The sequence below is a fragment of the Balearica regulorum genome, chromosome 18 (genome assembly GCF_011004875.1).
Source record: "Balearica regulorum gibbericeps isolate bBalReg1 chromosome 18, bBalReg1.pri, whole genome shotgun sequence".
NCBI lineage: Eukaryota > Metazoa > Chordata > Aves > Gruiformes > Gruidae > Balearica > Balearica regulorum.
In genome coordinates this window covers 3460831-3478394 of record NC_046201.1, presented here as the reverse complement: position 1 = coordinate 3478394, position 17564 = coordinate 3460831, and the positions used below count along the sequence as shown (strand labels likewise).

The following is a 17564-nucleotide window of genomic DNA, read 5'->3' as shown; positions in this document are numbered from 1 at the left end:
TACTTTGTGTTCTAAATTATAGCCAAATCTCAAAAAAAAAGTGTACTTTTAAAATCCATTTAATGTATCTGCTGCAAAGTAGTTCTGGTGTACTCCCTCGCCTTGCAGAGAAGATTCCTCTTTTCTGCCCAAAGTTATGCTAAGCCAGAGCCCAGCATGATTAATACTCGATCCTCCAGCCTGTTATATCAGATTACTTTTAGAAGCAGTGTATTTGCAGAGATGGCGTAATCCCCATATCCTCATGAAACACGCACGTTTATTTATAGGCTTTAGGAGGGAGAAAATGCTAGATTTTACCAGAGTTGTAATTTGGGGATGGATCATGTGTCGTATGCTGTGCTGGGCAGAGGTTAGGGCTGGTTTTGAGCAGAGTAATGATAATGAAGACACCTGATTTACAAACACTCTTAAATGCTTATAAGATAGAATTGCTGCAAAACAGACGCGCAATATGCATGCTGTAGGAGTGAGTTTAGTTCAGTTCTTTGCCATGACATGTGTAACTTATTGGTGGCTTCTCCAGCCCTCAGAAGTTCAGTCATGCCAAAATAGCGCTAATAAAATCATCCTGCCATGCAAAACTATATTTTATATAGGTGTTACTTGCAATATTTCTAGAAATGTGGACATAAATTTACATGAATTTTCATACTTTGGTGTCAAATATTTATTGTAGCAGCTACATTTTTCAAAGAGGTAGTGAGCTAACTAATTTCCTTTCCCTCCTTTGGGGACTATAAAAAGAATTTCAAAGGCATACTTGTTCTTGAGAACAAGTCGAAATTGTTCTAAAATTGAAAAGCTTAAACTTAGTGTGTGATGTAAAAGCAAAAACTGGATAGTAGAAGGTCTTGTCTATAGTAGAGACTTTAAAAAGATATTTGCTGACGTTGATTATATTGCAAGTATTTGGCTTCTGAAAATACCTTCTGCAATCAGCCGGCTATTTACTGTAGATCTTTGCTCCTCAGGTGTGCAAACTGAACGAGCGCTAACAGCAGCATGGTTTCACTTTAAGTCTTGATTAGGTTGTCTCTCGTTTTAGCAGGTTGTTCTAAAGCACCTCCACGTTTAGGCGCAGTTAAGTCTATGTTAAAGGCCGTCGTTCCTCGGCGGCTGTGGCTGTGGGTGTCCTGCATAGGATGGGCATCATCTACATCGCCACGTTTGTTAGGTGGTTTGCGGGTATCTGTATATTTATGCTAGCGAATAGCAAAAGGTGGTCACGGTTCTTGGATTAATCTGGTTTTAGCTTTTTTGTAAGAATTTTGTCATCTCTCTTCTCAGTAAATATTGTTACATTTCAGTTAAAAGCAGAAACTTAAAGATAAATGGTGTAATTCTGGTGATGGCTTAGTAAATCAGCTGTTGGCTGTCGTCTTGGATAGGGTTCTGCCATAGTGGTGCGGAAAGAATGAAAAAAACGAAGAATTCATGTAAAAGGAGATCATGATTTTTAAATACTTGTATTGCTGGGTAATAGCAGTGTTTCACGGTAAGAACAGCTACATGGGGTCAGACAGTCCTGCTTGGTTTAGTGTCCAGGCCCTTGCTGGAGATAGGAACAGATGTGCAGTGAAGAGAACAAGAGATTTTCATCTTTGGGAGGGCAAAATGAGGAAACATCTAAGCCACAATGAATACGATCTGATTATGGTAATAGGGCGCACGCTATTATTTAATGAATGTATCTTTTCAGTGTCGCCCCTAATTCCCATTGTGAATATTGTGTTGCTTGTCTGTCTGAGATGTATAGCACCTACAACTGTCTTGACACTTACGTACTGGATTTGAGCGGACATTTTAATGTGATCTGATGAAGTGCTAAGCATCCGGGGGTAGGTGCGGAAAAATCTCAACATGATACAATTTTTAGAGGAGGTGGTTTTGTTATATCATTCATAAAGGCACTCTCTACCTCAAAGAAGAGATGGAAGTCATACTGATTTATGAAGAATTAATATAGTTTTCGTGCAGCTTCCTGTGATGAAGAAGTCCTGTTGTTGCTGAAAAACAGCATGGGGTTTTTTTTATCTTTTGTTGGTGTACACTAATATTTTTTTTCCATTAACACACACCCCCCCCCTCCAACAGCGATACAAGAATGAGAGAGGGAGGAGTGGAAGAGGATCCGTAGTGCTTGGCAGCAGTTCTGTGGAGAACAGGAGGTTCAGTGGGTGTTCACCAGTGCGGTCAAATAGCTACCTAGTCACTTCACGTTGTTTGGGCAAGAACACGTGTTTCGTTGGTTACAAACGTGGGGAGCTTGTTAATAGTCGTTAGGCAAGATGGGTTTTCTAGGTCTTGGAACCTGAGGGAAGAAAATGCTCTCGATCCCACCCGTCTCTCCTCTCCCGGCTCTCTACCTCTGCTCTCCGGCAGAAATCTCTAAAAAGCAAAGCAAAACCATCCTGGGGAATACTTTGCTTTAAGTGGTGAGGGTTTTTTCTTCATCAAATCTGCCTTTTATAAACCAGCTCCCCTCACACTGCCATCCTTCCTCTTTCCACATAGCAGACCGGGGGGACGCCCATCCTGCATGCAGAAGGACCAGTCCCTTTGAGCTCTTTCCACCTCTTAAATTCACAGCCTTGGCGTCGATAATATAAATGCTGTAAGCGAAGAGATTACTAAATTAAACTGTAATTACTTCGGTTGGGTAAGCTGGTGGTGTAACTGAAGAAGCAGGATCTGTCCCTTGCCCCCTTCGGGCACGCGTTCCCTGCCTGCTGCCACTTTGTCTTCAGTTAAAAAAGTAAAACCTAAATAATTGGAGTTCCCCACAGCAAACTGTATTACCCCAGACCGTACGTGGCACAATCAGCTGAAAATCCACTCATTAAGAAAAGAAAATGTTTGAATGAAAAGACCCCTCTTGTTGACATGATTTCCTTTTTAGCGGTTTTTCATAAATCAGACCTGATTAACGTTTTTTCCCATAACTCAGACGAAGCCTTTACAATTATTGTAGGGAGGAAGAATTCTTAGGCACACTAAAGGACACCGATAGCATCTGAAAAGGAACCAGTTTTGTACACAAACCTTGGGCAAAAACCTGACGTAAAGAACTTTGTGTAAGGACCCCAGGCCCAGTACAGATAATGTATGCCTCCTGGGGGGTTAACTCCTTCAGGGACTTCAGACGTCTGTTAATGAGCTTTTTAGTATTATTAAATAATGTAGATATGTTAAACCGTAGAATATTGCATCTGTTCTACTTGGTCCGCTTTCAGAAGGATGCTCCCGGCTGTAGCACAGATGACGTATTTTACTTTTAAACTCAGAGTACGCTGATCTGTAGTTTGAGAAAACGCGTTCTTTTTTACTTCACTTCATATTTTAAACCCTAAAGCCACGCAAACAGCGAATATTATTCCAGAATTGCATGCTACAGCTTTAAGATAAGGTGCCGGGGCGCTCTCTGCGCACACACAGCCAGCTCCTCCCGTTCTTTTTTTTTTTTTCTCACGCTGAAAGTAACCCACCATATTCACGATAAGAGCTTTTTTTTTTTTTTTTTTTTTCCCCTTTCTCCCCCCTCCCTTCCGAAATCCACCAAAACTGAAGAAAAATCCAAGTGACTGTTCTTAGCAGCTGTGTGGCCCGGAGTTCAGTGGGGAAGCGGCTTCCTGCCGTCCCTATTCATCACCTGCTTCAAAGGCAGCCTGGCTGCTCCAGTGTGCAGGCCAGGTAGGGTGCCATTGTGCGCAGGCGGGGAGGATTAGTATCAAAGCTGCGGCGACCAGGCCCTTGGTCTCCGGCTGCCATTCAGTCTAGCGGGGAGAGGCTAAGACTGGCCAAGGTCACAGCATCCAGTGTGGTGCGGACTGGGAAAGGATCCTGAGAATAGAGGGCTTCTTATGAAATCATGGTGCAAGCTTGCAGCACAGCAGGTGCCCTTCTGGAACACATACATCTGTTTATGTTGGGATAGCGTAGCTGACAACGGGATAATAGAGCTTTGTTTTTTATAATTTTCTTTCTCTTTTTTTTTTTTTTTTAAAAAGACAACTGTATATACAACAGCGTTGAGGAATATTGAAGGAAGAGCTTTCGCTTTGGAAATCATAAAGAAATCTCTAAAAGATTTAATTGCTGGGATGGGGGGGTTGCGTGTGTATACTTAAGCGAAGGGGAGAGCAGGCTGCCTATTAACCATTTAGCATCCTCAGCCCTGCTGATGAGCAGCAGCAGGGTACGGGGGGCCGTACACAGAATGCGACAATGCAATTTTTTTTAATTTTTTTTTTTTCGTACGCTCCGACATTTGTACCAACAAATTGGTTAAGGATGTGCTGGATTTGCTCGGTTGTCTCCATTGTTGCAATTGTCTGGAGGAATTCTGTCACGCTAACGGTGGCTTTTTAAAAGGTGAGGTAATAGTGACGTAAAAATAAAATTGCCAACTTGATGAAATTAAGGGGGAAATTAAGCTGTAGACGAGTTGTCATGACGACAAGGATGTTCTATTGATGAACTGTACTCCTCACTGTCCAATCAGATAGTGGAGCTGAAGCTGGAGCATGAACAGGAGAAGACGCACCTATTCCAGCAGCACAACGCAGAGAAGGACTGCCTGGTCCGAGACCATGAACGGGAAATCGAGAAACTGGAAAAACAGCTTCGCGCTGCCATGGCAGAGCACGAGAGTCAAACTCAAGAATGCAGGAAACGAGACGGACAGGTAATGATCAATAATGTTTGAAAGGCGTACGCTTATTAGAAAATGCTAATAATTAGTGTTTCCTGTTTGCCAGCATTGTTGGTGATGCACGCTGTGTGAGCATTTGCGAAACTGGCACATAAACGTGATTTTGTTTTTCTTTTTTCTTTTTTTTTTCCCCGCTTTCCCCCCTCCCTTCCCACTGCTGAATAGGGCTTTAACTGCAAAAACCACAGGTAGCCAGATTAAAAATCCCATGGTGCGCTATAACTCGGCCTATTTATAATCTTGTCTCATTTTCTTTCATGATGGATTTGTTTAAGAAAAAAAGGTATCTGTTCTTCTCCCCCCCCCAGCCCTCACACTCACCCCTCCTTTTCTCTTTCCTGGGTAAATCCATATGAATTATATCTGCTTCATTCGTATGCTTTTTTTTTTGTTTTAAATCTCTGCAGGTAACTCACAAATGGCTTTATTTCATTTTGTTCATGCCTTTTTGTTTCAGTTTTCTATTCTAGATTTGCATTGTGTGTTTGCCTACGTATGTCGGGTATTTGATAAGATGATGTGGGTTTGGGGTTGCTTACCATCACGTTTATTTTCCTACACACACACATGCACCCCTCCCGTCCTCCATCTCTGTGGTCACTGTTGGAAGCCATTTGGCAGAATAACCCCCAGCTGGGGTAGCATTTGACTCTTCAAACTTCTGGATGAAATGCGCACTGTCAGCATGGAAAATGATCTTTATGAGTTTTCAGTTCAAAAACCATCTTATTGCATTTTTTTCAATATATTTTGTAAGGATGGCATGGTATATTTTCCTAAGAGCCTATATTAAAAAGGCCTGCAATGGCAATATTTAAAAAAATAAGGTGATTTTGTAGTTTAAAGAGTATTCAGAAAATAATCTTTCCTAATCGGCATTAGAATTACTTATCATGCATGGATTAATTTATACCAAAACTGGACATTTTGGTAAGGCATCTTTAACGACGTATGTCTTCCGCGCACCACCGCCTTCCCTATGAGATGTAAGACTCTGACATTGAGGCATTTTCACTTTACTTTTCTGTAGACTAGTAGGCTGTGTCTTTTACTGGCAACTATAATGTAGCTAAGTGAAACCGAATAGTTAATTTTTAAATTACTTTTATTTATTTTTTTACCTTTGGACGACTGAGACTCTATCGAAATCTGGCTATTGGAAAACAAACGACTTGGTGGGGGATGATGAGGGATATATTGCAGAGCTAGGACTGATTTCTCCGTTTCCACCATTATGGTTTTCCAAGGAAAACAAGAGATACTTTTGTGAGAACGCATGGGAAGAGGATATTCAGGTGGCTTCTGAAAAATTAAACGTTGCCCTTTATTCTCCACTTTATTGTAAGAGTGAACAAAGACTTAAATTGTTGAAGGGATTGGTTTTTATCTGTGCATTTTTTTCTTTGGCCCAAGATAGATGCATCTTAACTCTGTAGCTCTTTGCGAGTGCCTTTTCAAAGTTGTATCGTCCTCTCACCTGCATTCCTGATGTTGTGTCTGCGTACAAAGGCAGAGCTGTAGCACTCGGGTTGAAAAACAATTTTAGAATGACATAGAATTATTCTGTCTACACGCCAGCGTTCGTTACAATTATTGTATTGCTCTGCATAACTCTGAGTACAAAGGTAAAAGGACTATTTTAAGGAAATTCAGAGAATCTGGGAGGTGTCTTGTAAGTATAACTCTCTACTTCGTTCTGTTGTGGGTCATTTCTGGCAAAGATTGGAGCCCAAAGTTTGGTTGTGCTTTCTATTTGCAATGAGATATATAATGCTACTACAGGTGCTGTGTAGAAAGCTGGAAATTACCGCAGGTCTTAGGAAAATCTGAGCAGTCTGAATAGCAAAAACTTTGGCCTTTTTACAGGGCTTTTCTTTGTAGTTTGAATATCCCTGTACAGTCATTTGAACATTGCTGCCATGAGAATGACATGTAAATCAGGGAAGAAAATGCAGCGGCCTTTGACTAGAAGAGCTGTTGTTTATTTAAATTCTAGTGAGAATCTATCAGCTTTCAAGGACACTTTTTTTCTTTTCCATTTTGGAAAATAAATCATTCTTCGTTCCTTCCTCTGGTCCTTGCATTAGAATTCACTTTTGTCTTTGCAGTGAGCTCAACAGACAATACTGGTGTTTCTTATGGAATTATGGCACATATTGTTAATTCAATTTTTTAATCTTTCCATATGTTTACTAAAATGCATGTTTTGGACATCTAACGTGACTAATGGCCAAAGTTCTTTATGAAACATTTGGCAGTCTCTTAACAAAGATATCACAGTGATTTAATGAGTTTATGTAGACATAGCTTTTTAAAAACCTGTTAAATTTGAACCATGTTTGACAGCAGTAATTTATAGGACTGCTTTATATTACCATGAAGGTGCAATGAAACAGGAGAAGAGGCCATTTTGCTTTGCTAAATGAAAAGTAGATTTGCTGGGTATTTCAACAAATTTAAATAATAATTAGTGTTAATCAATCACATACGAGTGGCTTGGTTTGAAGGACCTATCTGTTCAATGTTTGGTGAATGATGTGAAAGCACCGTTATTAAAGGTATTCACTGTTATTCTTTCTTAAATCCTTTTCCATATGAAAGAGTAGCGAATGTTTAAAATACATATTTCTTACTGTATTACAAAAGACAGCTATGACTGAGTACTGCGGAACAATTTATTATATTGTTACTGAAAAGATTATTTTTTTATTACATATCCCAGGTCACTACTTTCATGTAGGTCTTCAAGCATTGTGAAATATAGTATACAAAACTGTTGGATTTTATTCAAATATGAATGCATTTATTGATGCTTTAATCAGAGCTAAAGTGTAAAAATTAAGATTTCAATGCATTGCAAGATTTTGATTAAATATAAAATAATGTTACTGTTTCTTTGAAATAGAAGTTTAATCTGTGTTCAGGAAAGGAACTTGATTTAAGTGGATCACCTTTTGTATTGCTGATGAATTTCTGGATAACAATTGCATTCCACTTTAGCTCTTGGATTTATCCATTTCTAGGAGGCTTGCTTTGATTTTTTCACCTAGGGTTGTAATGCTTGGGGCGGAGTAAATTGACATGTAGGTCAATAAAAGTCAAAGCAGTACAAAGGCTTTTATACCATGCTGTGTTCTTGTAGTCTTTTAAATCCTATACATTTTCTATGAACTGCCATAATATTGTTATTCTTTAAATAGTAGCTAATAATGCAGGATTGTTTTTTTTTAAAAAAGGGCAGTTTTGAATCACTACTTCTATTTAATTTAGATTTTTTTATATTATCTGGATTTTCCTTAGGAGCATTTTTAAGCTACAGTTTGGATGGTCATTCATTCCCCACCTCCCTAAGTAATTTTAGTTTATACATTAGCTCACAAGACAGGGAACTCCTTGGATGATAGAGATCTTCCTTTTGTTTTCATAAAAACAACCTTGCTACCAAATCAGTGATTTTCTGAAGCAAGACTTCTGATTACATAGAATAGTACATTTAGTTTGCTTCTGCGAGATAAGATAGCAAGGTTAGGAGATTTTAATAACCGATGCCAGGCGGGCTGCGGTGCCAGTTGTGCCTTTATATTTTCCCTTTATCCTGTGAATGTCATTCTCTTCCCAGCATCTGACGCGTGCCCTCAACCAGCTCAAAGGTTTCCATGTTTCAGCTGCTCTACGGAGTTGGATCATTTTTGCGTTTGTTCTTTGACCATTGACCTTCGGGCAAGAAGAATTAAAAAAACCTGTACCCCTGTAACTTCAACTGTAGCTCTTGGCGCGGGGGGAAAAGTTTCCATGAGGAAACTGAATTCTCTTTCCAGGTTCTGTTCTGAGATAATTACCAAGTCCGCTGGTTTTACCCATTCATAACTGAGGCAAGAGTAGCTCGAACGCTAAGGCACGTTTTGCCCGTGTTTGTCACTGATGTCACGGTATTTAATTTTAACTTATAATGTTTATGCTCTCAAAAATGAGGCTGCTTTGGGAGAAGATCACTGGTGGTTGGGGGTGTCTTAGGGCTCTCGATAAACTACTATTGGTTGGGAAAGGAAAACCTCGAGCAGTTTTGAAGTCACGCGAACACACACAGTGAGAATGGAGGTGGTTGCAAAAGAAGAGCAGGCTGGAGGTGATGAGAAGAGTGAATAAGGTATTTTCCCATGGCCGAAGTATCTGTTTCCTTTTTCCTCTCTTACTTTTTGCACTTCCTGTAATCGCCTTGGCCTTTCCCATCCCGGTTTGCTTTACCTTCTAGAAATCAGCGGCTCCTTCCCTGGTGCCCAATGTCTAGAGCATCCTTTTGCTTCTTTGCTGGCTTCTCCTCTTTGAAAATTTGCTCTTTTGCAGTTGTAACCAGTGATCTTTTTGCAGCTGTTGCTTTGCACCTGGTTTTGTCTGAATTAATGCTGAGCTGTTTGAGCCTGTTAAGTCAACAATAAAAAACCGAAAAACAGTAATGAATGTTATTTTCATTCCAGCAAATCCTTGGTATATGTTTATGGTTCAGTATAGATAATTACTGTACCAGCAAAGTGGGGGGAACAGAAGAGATTTATCTTGCCTCCATATTTGTAGTCAGTCTGAGGTGGTACTGTGCCGATGTGTTTGTCTGATGGAGAGCTTTATCAACTATTGACAGGAGAAAATACAGAAAAAATTAATAGATGTATTATATACTTGTGTAATGATAACTAAATACCCCAACACATGCACAATTTCTGTCTGTGTGTAAATATTGCTGTAGCAGTAACTTTTTGGTACTTGACTAATACTGAAGGATTTCAGGAGCATTTGTTTCACAATAGGAGACTTTCTTAAACTTTGATCTGATAGAACCTATTGTTACTGCACAGATAAATCACTGATCAACTCTTCTGCTTCATGTAATTATTCTAATATCTCCAAACACCAGTTTCCACAGAGATATTCTTCTAATATCCGTGGAAGCAGTTTTCTTGATTGTGTCTGGAGGGTACAGATAGATGTAGCCTATGAAACATTCAGAAGTTGATGGTGCTACTGAAGTCACTTCTGTATACAATTTTGAGTAAGTAAATTCTATGACTCTTTTATTTGACTTCTTTTTCTTTTCTCAATAGAAGATGTCTTTGGCATGAGAAGAAATGCAGTGTTTGCTGTGCAGGCTTTCTCTGCAGACAATCTAAATCATGGAGTTGCAATCTAAATATTTGTTTGTTATATTTTACTTGGAGAGTAGCTATTGGGCTTAGTCAGACTTCTGTAGACAGACAGCCGTTCCCTTTTAGCCTTTCCTAAACAAAAGCTTTTGGCTATATAGCAGCATGTTTAATTTACCACCAATCAACCCAGGATAATAAACATGGCTGTTGATGTAAAATATTCAAAGTACCAAATATTTGCTGCAGTACTTGCGTGGTTTCCCTTGGTGGTTCTTCATAATTGGGTGGGTTGGGATGGATCCCATTGATGTGGAATATCTACTAAAATCAAGGATCTGATGATGGGTCCTATAGAGATGTTCAGACTAGGCTCTGAACTAAGAGTGTAGCTGTGAAGTCGAGAGTTCGGTGAAATGGCCAAATGCAGCAGTTTCCTGGGGAAATACTCAAATACTGACCCATATTGGGTGCTGGTAATCAGCACAGCTAGTTTCAGCTGTACTGGAGTAAATGCAGAGGAGCTGTGGGAAGAATTTGGGCCGCAGCATAGACATAATCTTTGAGATTAGAGGAAATAATGCGCCTTTGCTCTAAAACTGAAGCACAGGCAGTTCAGGCTCAGGGGACTCCTCCATCAAGCACCGCCAGCGAGGTGAGGGTCTGGGCCTCCTTCCCCTTCCCTGCTCAGATGAAGCCACCTTGCCACGTTTGTCGTTTTGCATCAAGCACTCTGCTTCTCGTCCCCACTTCTAAGCTGCTGCTGCTGTTTGAGATGCCTTTCAAAAGCGTGTTGAACAAGCTATAAACATCTGCCACTTCCTCGCTTCATGGAACCATCAAAGTGCTCTTGTGCTGTAGTGGGTGATCATCTATGATCTCTTCCACATTTTTCCTGGACTTTCACTTTTTATGATAGGTCTGAGATTAGAGAAGAATTCGGTGCAGGACTTGTGACTTTACTTGCTACTCTGTCCTTTTATACTTAAGGCTGTTCAGCGTTTGAAATATTTACTGCAGACATTTTTGGAAGCCGTACGTGATGGTGCATAAATTATCATTTGCTGATTAAAAATGTTAAGTTAGCTTAGGGAGAGTACTGACATTTTGTGCTGTCTACAGTGTATGTAAAAGAGAAAGCAGTTGCCATAGAAACTAGCTCATCACATAATATGAACTCTGATTCCGAGATGGAGTTCTTTTCAGCAAAATGGACTTTCTGTTCATGTAAAATGATATTGAATGTATATGGTAGTTTTTATTACATTGTAATCAATATTTTATATTATTTTTTGTTTTAATTTAAATATTGGTAGATGAAAAGGCGGAGTATATAATTTCACTGTGTAGGGGCAGGGTGTATATCATATGGCAGTAATTTTATTTTATACCAGTACTCCTTGTTTAGGAAAAAGTGATTATTTTCTGCATAGATATTAATAAATATAGAATAATTTCTCCAGAAAAAATGAAATCGGTCTTGCTCATCAGCGGGGTACAGGATCTTTATGCCAGTTTTTCACACGCACACTAGGTGTGGCTTTGCATATAGGGTTTGTGTGTGATGGTTACAATGAATAATTAACACTAATAGACAATAGGCTATGCATGGTGTGAAATTGTTTTTAAAATTAAAGTTTTATAAAAGAATACTGAAGTCATAAATGATCAAGTACATTAGTACACAAAACAGGTGATAGTAACTGCAGCATTTAAGATGGTGTAACATAATATCTAAGCAGAGGGGCAAAAATACTGTGTCACTCTGCAGAAATGGTCAACTTACAGTGTAAGGTCTTGATTTTGAATAAAAGGAACACGTGCTTTCTCTGTGAAGTTCAGTGTATGGCAAAGCCAGGCTCTAAAATTGCTTATTGATGTTACTTCCAAGTGTAAGAGTCTAAATCTTTTCTTTTAAATTTAGTTTCTGTGATATTAGATTATTCCAAATGTTACAACTAAACTTGTTTGGTAAATGCCTGCTGTACAGAGAAGGGGATGCTTACTCACAACATTATTAATGTGGTTTAGTTCTTCTGAAAATTGCTTTTGAGTGTTATTTTATAATTTGCTTGAGAGAGTTGTTGAATAGAAGGAAGTTGACTTATCTTAGACCACAGAACAAGTACAGCAATTTGGAAAACAGCGGTGATACCTACTTCAAACATTCCACTGAATGGCTGAAGGGACATCCTCTACAGGGAAATCAGGATTCATACTGAAGTTTTTTCACAGCATAGAATAATTTGGGTCCAAAGGACCTCTGGAGATCATCATGTCCAACCTCCTGCTCAAAGCAGGTCTGACTTCAAAATTACATCATGTTGCTCGAGGCCAAGTCCAACTGAGTTTTGGAAATCTGTGATGATGGAGATTTCACAATCCCCCTGAGCAACCTACTCCAGTTGCCTTACTAATCCATTGTGAAATTTCTTTTCCTTTGTATCCAGTTGGAATATCTATTGTTACAATTTGGATCTGTAGCTTCTTGTCTTTTCACTGCCACCTTCAAGAAGAGTCTGCCCCTGTCTTCTCTACAATTTCTTACACTCAGTTGAAGACACCAGTTAGATTTCTCCTCAGCATTCTGTCCTCCAGGCTGAACAAGGCTGGTTTGGTGAACTTTCTGAAGGTCCTAGTGGTCTGTTCCTCTAGCTTGCAGAGTCTGAGCTCCCTCTGAATGGCAACTCAGCTCTCCAACATGCTGACCACTTTCCCCCAAGAGATGCCACCCACAGTATTGCACAGAGTTCATTGTGTCCCATCATCTAGGTCATTGGTGTAAGGTCAATTGGATGTTAAGCTGTATCCATCCCATTTGAACTTTGAGAAATGCCACTTGTAGCTGGCTGTCTGTTGACTCCTATTCTTCAAACCCAGTGGTTCACTGAGTTCTCCGCTCACGTTGTAGCACACCCATCCAGTCTATGTCTCTTCAGTTTGACTGTACGGGTGCTATAAAAGCCTGTATCAAAAGTCTTGCTAAAGTCAAGATAAGACGATGACAGATCTCCCCTTTCCACAGAGTCAGTTATTTCACTGTAGAAGACAATCAGTTTGGTCAAGCATGATTTGCCCTTGGTTTATCCAGGTTGGCTGTTCCCAGTGACCCTTTTATTCCTCATGTGCCTTGAAATTAATTTCATGAAGTTTGCTCCGTAGTTTTTCCAGGGATGGAGGTTAGGATATCCTGTCTGTGACTACCTACTAAGGTGTTGCAAATTAAGTAGTTAAATTTTTTTAGTGTGCTTTTTTCTTGTCCCTTTTTGAGAGAAAGATTATCCGAAATCAATTTAGTCTCTCTTCCTTAGGTCAGCAGATGTTAATTCCATTCACTCACTGCTGCCATAAATCAAGTTTTGAACAGTAGCCTAGCTGTTAAATGATTTATCTGATAGGAGAGATTTTATGATCCATTCAGTTCCTCAATTCAAAGGTATTATAAATACCAAATGAAAGAATGAAACACTAGACGAGAAATTATGACAATCTGTAGTTTGGAATGTTAATGCCACTTGTTTTGGCAGCATTACTGGTCTTAAAACAATAAGATCCATATGGATGCTAATTTTCCCAATTTTGAGTAATAAATACAACCTCTTTATGGTTTAAGTAATGATATTACTCAATACCACTGCAGGGTCCAGTAGACGGTTTCATGATGAGGTAATAAATAGCAATTTTGGAGAGCTGATTATTTGTGTTTTTCTTTTATGTGGTTTATGATGGGGGAAGAAGAAATCACAAAGCCAGTGAAAAGCCTTGCCCTCTCCTGTAGCTGACATACTTTGGCTGAAGATATGTCAGTCGAGAAATATGAGACCATCCATAAAGCTCTGCACGCTCCCACATTAAAGTATTATAGAGAAACCTTCAAGTGGAAAACCAGTAACGAATTGCAGCTGAGATGCTTATGGCATACTCCACTGTCCTGGGTGCCCTGCCCCACAGATCTGCGTGGTCCTCCGTATGTTGCTTTAGTCAGGAAGAAAAATGGAAGGCACCTCTGGTTTTCCTCTATTTCATAGACAGGTGAAAAAAAACCACCCCCCCCCCCCCCCCGATGGGTTGTCTGCAGATCTGAAGGTGATGTTACTGGCGCAGACACCAGGCTGAGTACTTTACTGTTAAACATCTCTGCAGCTGTTTGCCCACTGGCCCGGCCCTGCTGTCTGTAGCAGCTCTTCGAAGTCTCCTTTTCTGCCTCAGATGTTAGGAATTTGCTAACCCATCAGCTGGAGGGGTAGCCAAGTGCTCTTTCAGCACTGCTCCTCACACTGGTGCTGTGCTCAGTGTGTGATCCCAACTCCCTCCCCTCGTTCCAGCTCCACATCCACCCCTTCCGAGCTGCTCAGTCTCCTTTTCCACCGAAGCGCCGACTCTTGGCACACCTACACGTGCAAACCACAGAAACGGAGCAACTCGGTGCAATGCAAGGAATCGTGTTGGACCTGGGTGGTGGAGCCTGTCGGTCCATGGTGATGGGCTCTGGTCAGCCCCGCTGCCACCCACCTCCTCCTGGGGGTCAGCTCAGAAGAGACCATGTCCTGTCTCTCCTTTTCAGAACTGAGACTCTACGTTTGGTCCTTGGGCAGGACCAACTGCCCCAGCAGAACATCCTTGGGCCCATGTACTCTTTTGTGGTGTTCCACATTTCCCATCCAGATGCATCATCTCCTCTTGTCTGCTGTCACTTGTGTTTCTGTTTTCCCTCACACCCAGATAAGAACAGGGATCTTAGATTGTGTGTTTGGGGAAATTCCAGATAGAGACAGTGTCATGTGTCCTCAGCTACAGGCTTTGGACCTGTGCTAGCCTTGAATGTTCAAGCTTACTGTATAAGCCTTTTTTGCAATTTGTCTTTTTTCTTCTTGGAAGCTTTTTTTTTTAAGAAACAAATTAGAAAATGCATTATTTTAAAATACAGTGAATATTTTCAATGTCAAGTCAGACAGCAGAGCTGTTCTTTGGTCCGGTCACCTTTGAAGAAATGATTGTCATCGTACTTTCACAAATACTGCTTTTTTTTTTTTTTTTTTTTCCATTTTGAGAGTGGCACAGACTCTGACAGTGATTTAAGGTCTTTAGTGTTGATTTCATGCGAAGAAATATTTTTCACAGTATGACTTTAAAGTAGACTTTTTTCCCCCAATTACTCTACATGTTGGCAGCAAATTAGCTTTGAGAGACTATCGTGCACATCATAGTTCTCTGTTGATGTATTGGGGAGTCATTTTTGGATCTTTTAGCTCAGTCAGACCAATGACTGACGTTGTTCATGTCTTCCGTTTCTGTAGATTTGAAAGACTTTCTTTTGACAGGGAAGGTGATGTGGAAAAAAAAGAAGCCAAAGTACAAGAAATGATTGGCAAAGTGATGATATCATCAAATGTTCAAAGACTTTGCAAATTGAAGCTTATTAGGCTGACATTTTGTCTTCTATTCAGCACTAATTGGAATCATGCCTGGGTGCATGATGTGGAAGATACTTAATACCTGAGTGTTTATCATGACAAAATGACAGAAATCGATGTCAAGGATGCTGTAGATTTCTGTTTAATGGCGAAAACAATATATTTCAAACTGCAATTACATCTCTCATAGCAATTTTTATTCATATGTGTGAAAGTTCTCCTGAAATATTGTAAATAAGAAAACTTTCTTTTCAGCCGCTAAAATATTGGCCTGCTTGTGAATATTCCATTTTCAGGTTTTAAAGTTGTTCTTCAGAGTTCATAAAACCAACACTGATGTAGGTTTTTTAAAAACAAGAAGACAGAAACACCTGACACAGTGTTTTTACTTGAAACAGATCTGAAAATCCCACGAAGAGTGAACTCCGTCTTTCGCACGGGTGATACAATTCTTCTAAAGTTGTCTCTGACAGCTTGAATTCTTTTGTAGTCTGTGCTTTCTGCTGTATTGGCATCTGTAAAATGAATTTAGAAAACAGAAATACTGAGGAAAGGGATTTTTTTTTTTTTTTTCTTTGGAAAGGCAGCCACTGCAAACACAGAGAACGCTGGAATATTTGAAAATAGCGGCGTGTTCCCCTGCTGTGTTTGGTATCATTAGGGATTGCCGAGTTCGAGGTGCCTGCCCCGTCGAGGGCACGTGCGTGCTGCCTGGGATTAGCGCACGTGACCAGTGTGGCGTTCGAAGTCTTCATCTTGGACCTTACGAAGTTGAATTCAGATCGTCAGTTAAACCTCTGTATAATATAAAATCAATATTTATTCAACAGGCGATGGAAACAACTAGCTGTTAGTTGAAATCATTACCTGAATTACTGTTTCTAATGAAATACAGATTGATCATTGCAAAGTAATATATTTAAAAACAAACAAAACAAAGAAAAAGAAAAAAACCCCACACAAATCAATGTAGTGTGGATACTCACAGGAATTACTGGTCATTATGTGACTGTGATACAGCTGCCTGTGTATTACTGTAAACTCCAGCAGTCCTGTAACTAGTAAGATGTTGACCAGCACTAGTTTAGGGGCTGATGGTAATTATTTGTATTGCTGGAATCCTTTCAGGGGTCTGGGTCTATGCTGCGTTAGTGAAAATATATAACAGATGACTCCTGTCCCCGTCAGCTCATAACACAAATGTGCTTACAGGATACTAGAAGCGGGCGCAGCAAGTGGAAGGTGGAGAACCCGTGATAAACAATGAGGTTTATCAGTAGGCTGATGTGGTTTGAGCAAGAAAGCAGAAGACACGGCACGTGAGCTGCTTCCCTCAAGTGGCTCTACTAAAGACACAGTAAAAATACCTTTCCATGATTTGTCTGCAGCATTAAGAGACACCTAAAGTATCCTGGATATCTGCCATGTCTGCAGTTGCTGCTGTTAGCAAAGGTTTCTCATGTGACTGACTAGAAAAGGAGAAGTGACTTTAGGTGGGAGATGAGCATGCAAAGAACATTTTTGTCTGTTCAAAGTTTGGGAACCCTTATAAAGATTTATGTGCTTATATAAATGCTAGTTGCTCAATCTACTCAAACTATGTTTAATAACAACTAACTGTAAGCCTTCTAAAACTATATATTGTATTGATTTCCTTGTAGGAAAGCAAATTTAAAGAACAGTTTGTTATTGTAACTTTTGATTGGTTGGATACTGCTGTTAGGGAGTGAAAGGGAAGAGAATGGAACAGGACCAAAGCTGTCGATATGCCATTGGTAATACGAGAGAAAATACTAGTTTTCCTGCTGAAGTCATTGGAGGTGCGTGAGAGAGTGAATGTGTTTGTATGTATATATGTACGAGTATGTGTGTGTATGTATTATTGCCCTCTAATGGATAGAATCTGAATGGCTCAGCTTTGCATGCTTGTATGGGTTTCTGTAGCAAAACATTATTTTCAGGGTGCCTGATATTTCCCATTTTAGATGTATCTTGTAATGTTTATTCGTAAGTCTGATACATCTTTTGTGGGTAGTGCTCCTTTAGCTTGTAAAATTAATTTGAAATTCAGCAGAAAGTCCCGCAGCTTAGAGAAGTGCCTTTTCTTTGTTCTCTGAAGTTTTATTTCAGCTAAATTGTAGCTGCTTAAAATTCACCAATTTATTTTCCTATTTTTACCGTAGTGCTAAAATAACAGCTGAATATGAACAGAAAGTTGCCTCTGTACAATGGCAACGTCAACGGCCTTCGGAGAGAAGCAGATGAGTAGAGCTCGCTCCCCTTGCTTTATTCCCCCAGAGC

At 39.9% G+C, this 17564-nt stretch overlaps 1 protein-coding gene across 6 annotated transcripts in view; it reads left to right on the top strand.

Annotated features, from left to right (window-relative positions):
* The window catches only part of CEP112 (centrosomal protein 112), a 172143-nt gene that overhangs the window by 76381 nt on the left and 78198 nt on the right, over nt 1–17564 (top strand). For all 6 annotated transcript variants that reach the window (XR_012838207.1, XM_075770279.1, XM_075770277.1 and 3 more), the window contains one exon: nt 4505–4687. Coding sequence is in view for 5 of the 6 variants with exons in the window: in XM_075770279.1 (XP_075626394.1) it covers nt 4505–4687 (183 nt within the window). In the remaining variant the exon portion in view is untranslated. The remainder of the gene's footprint in view (nt 1–4504; nt 4688–17564) is intronic.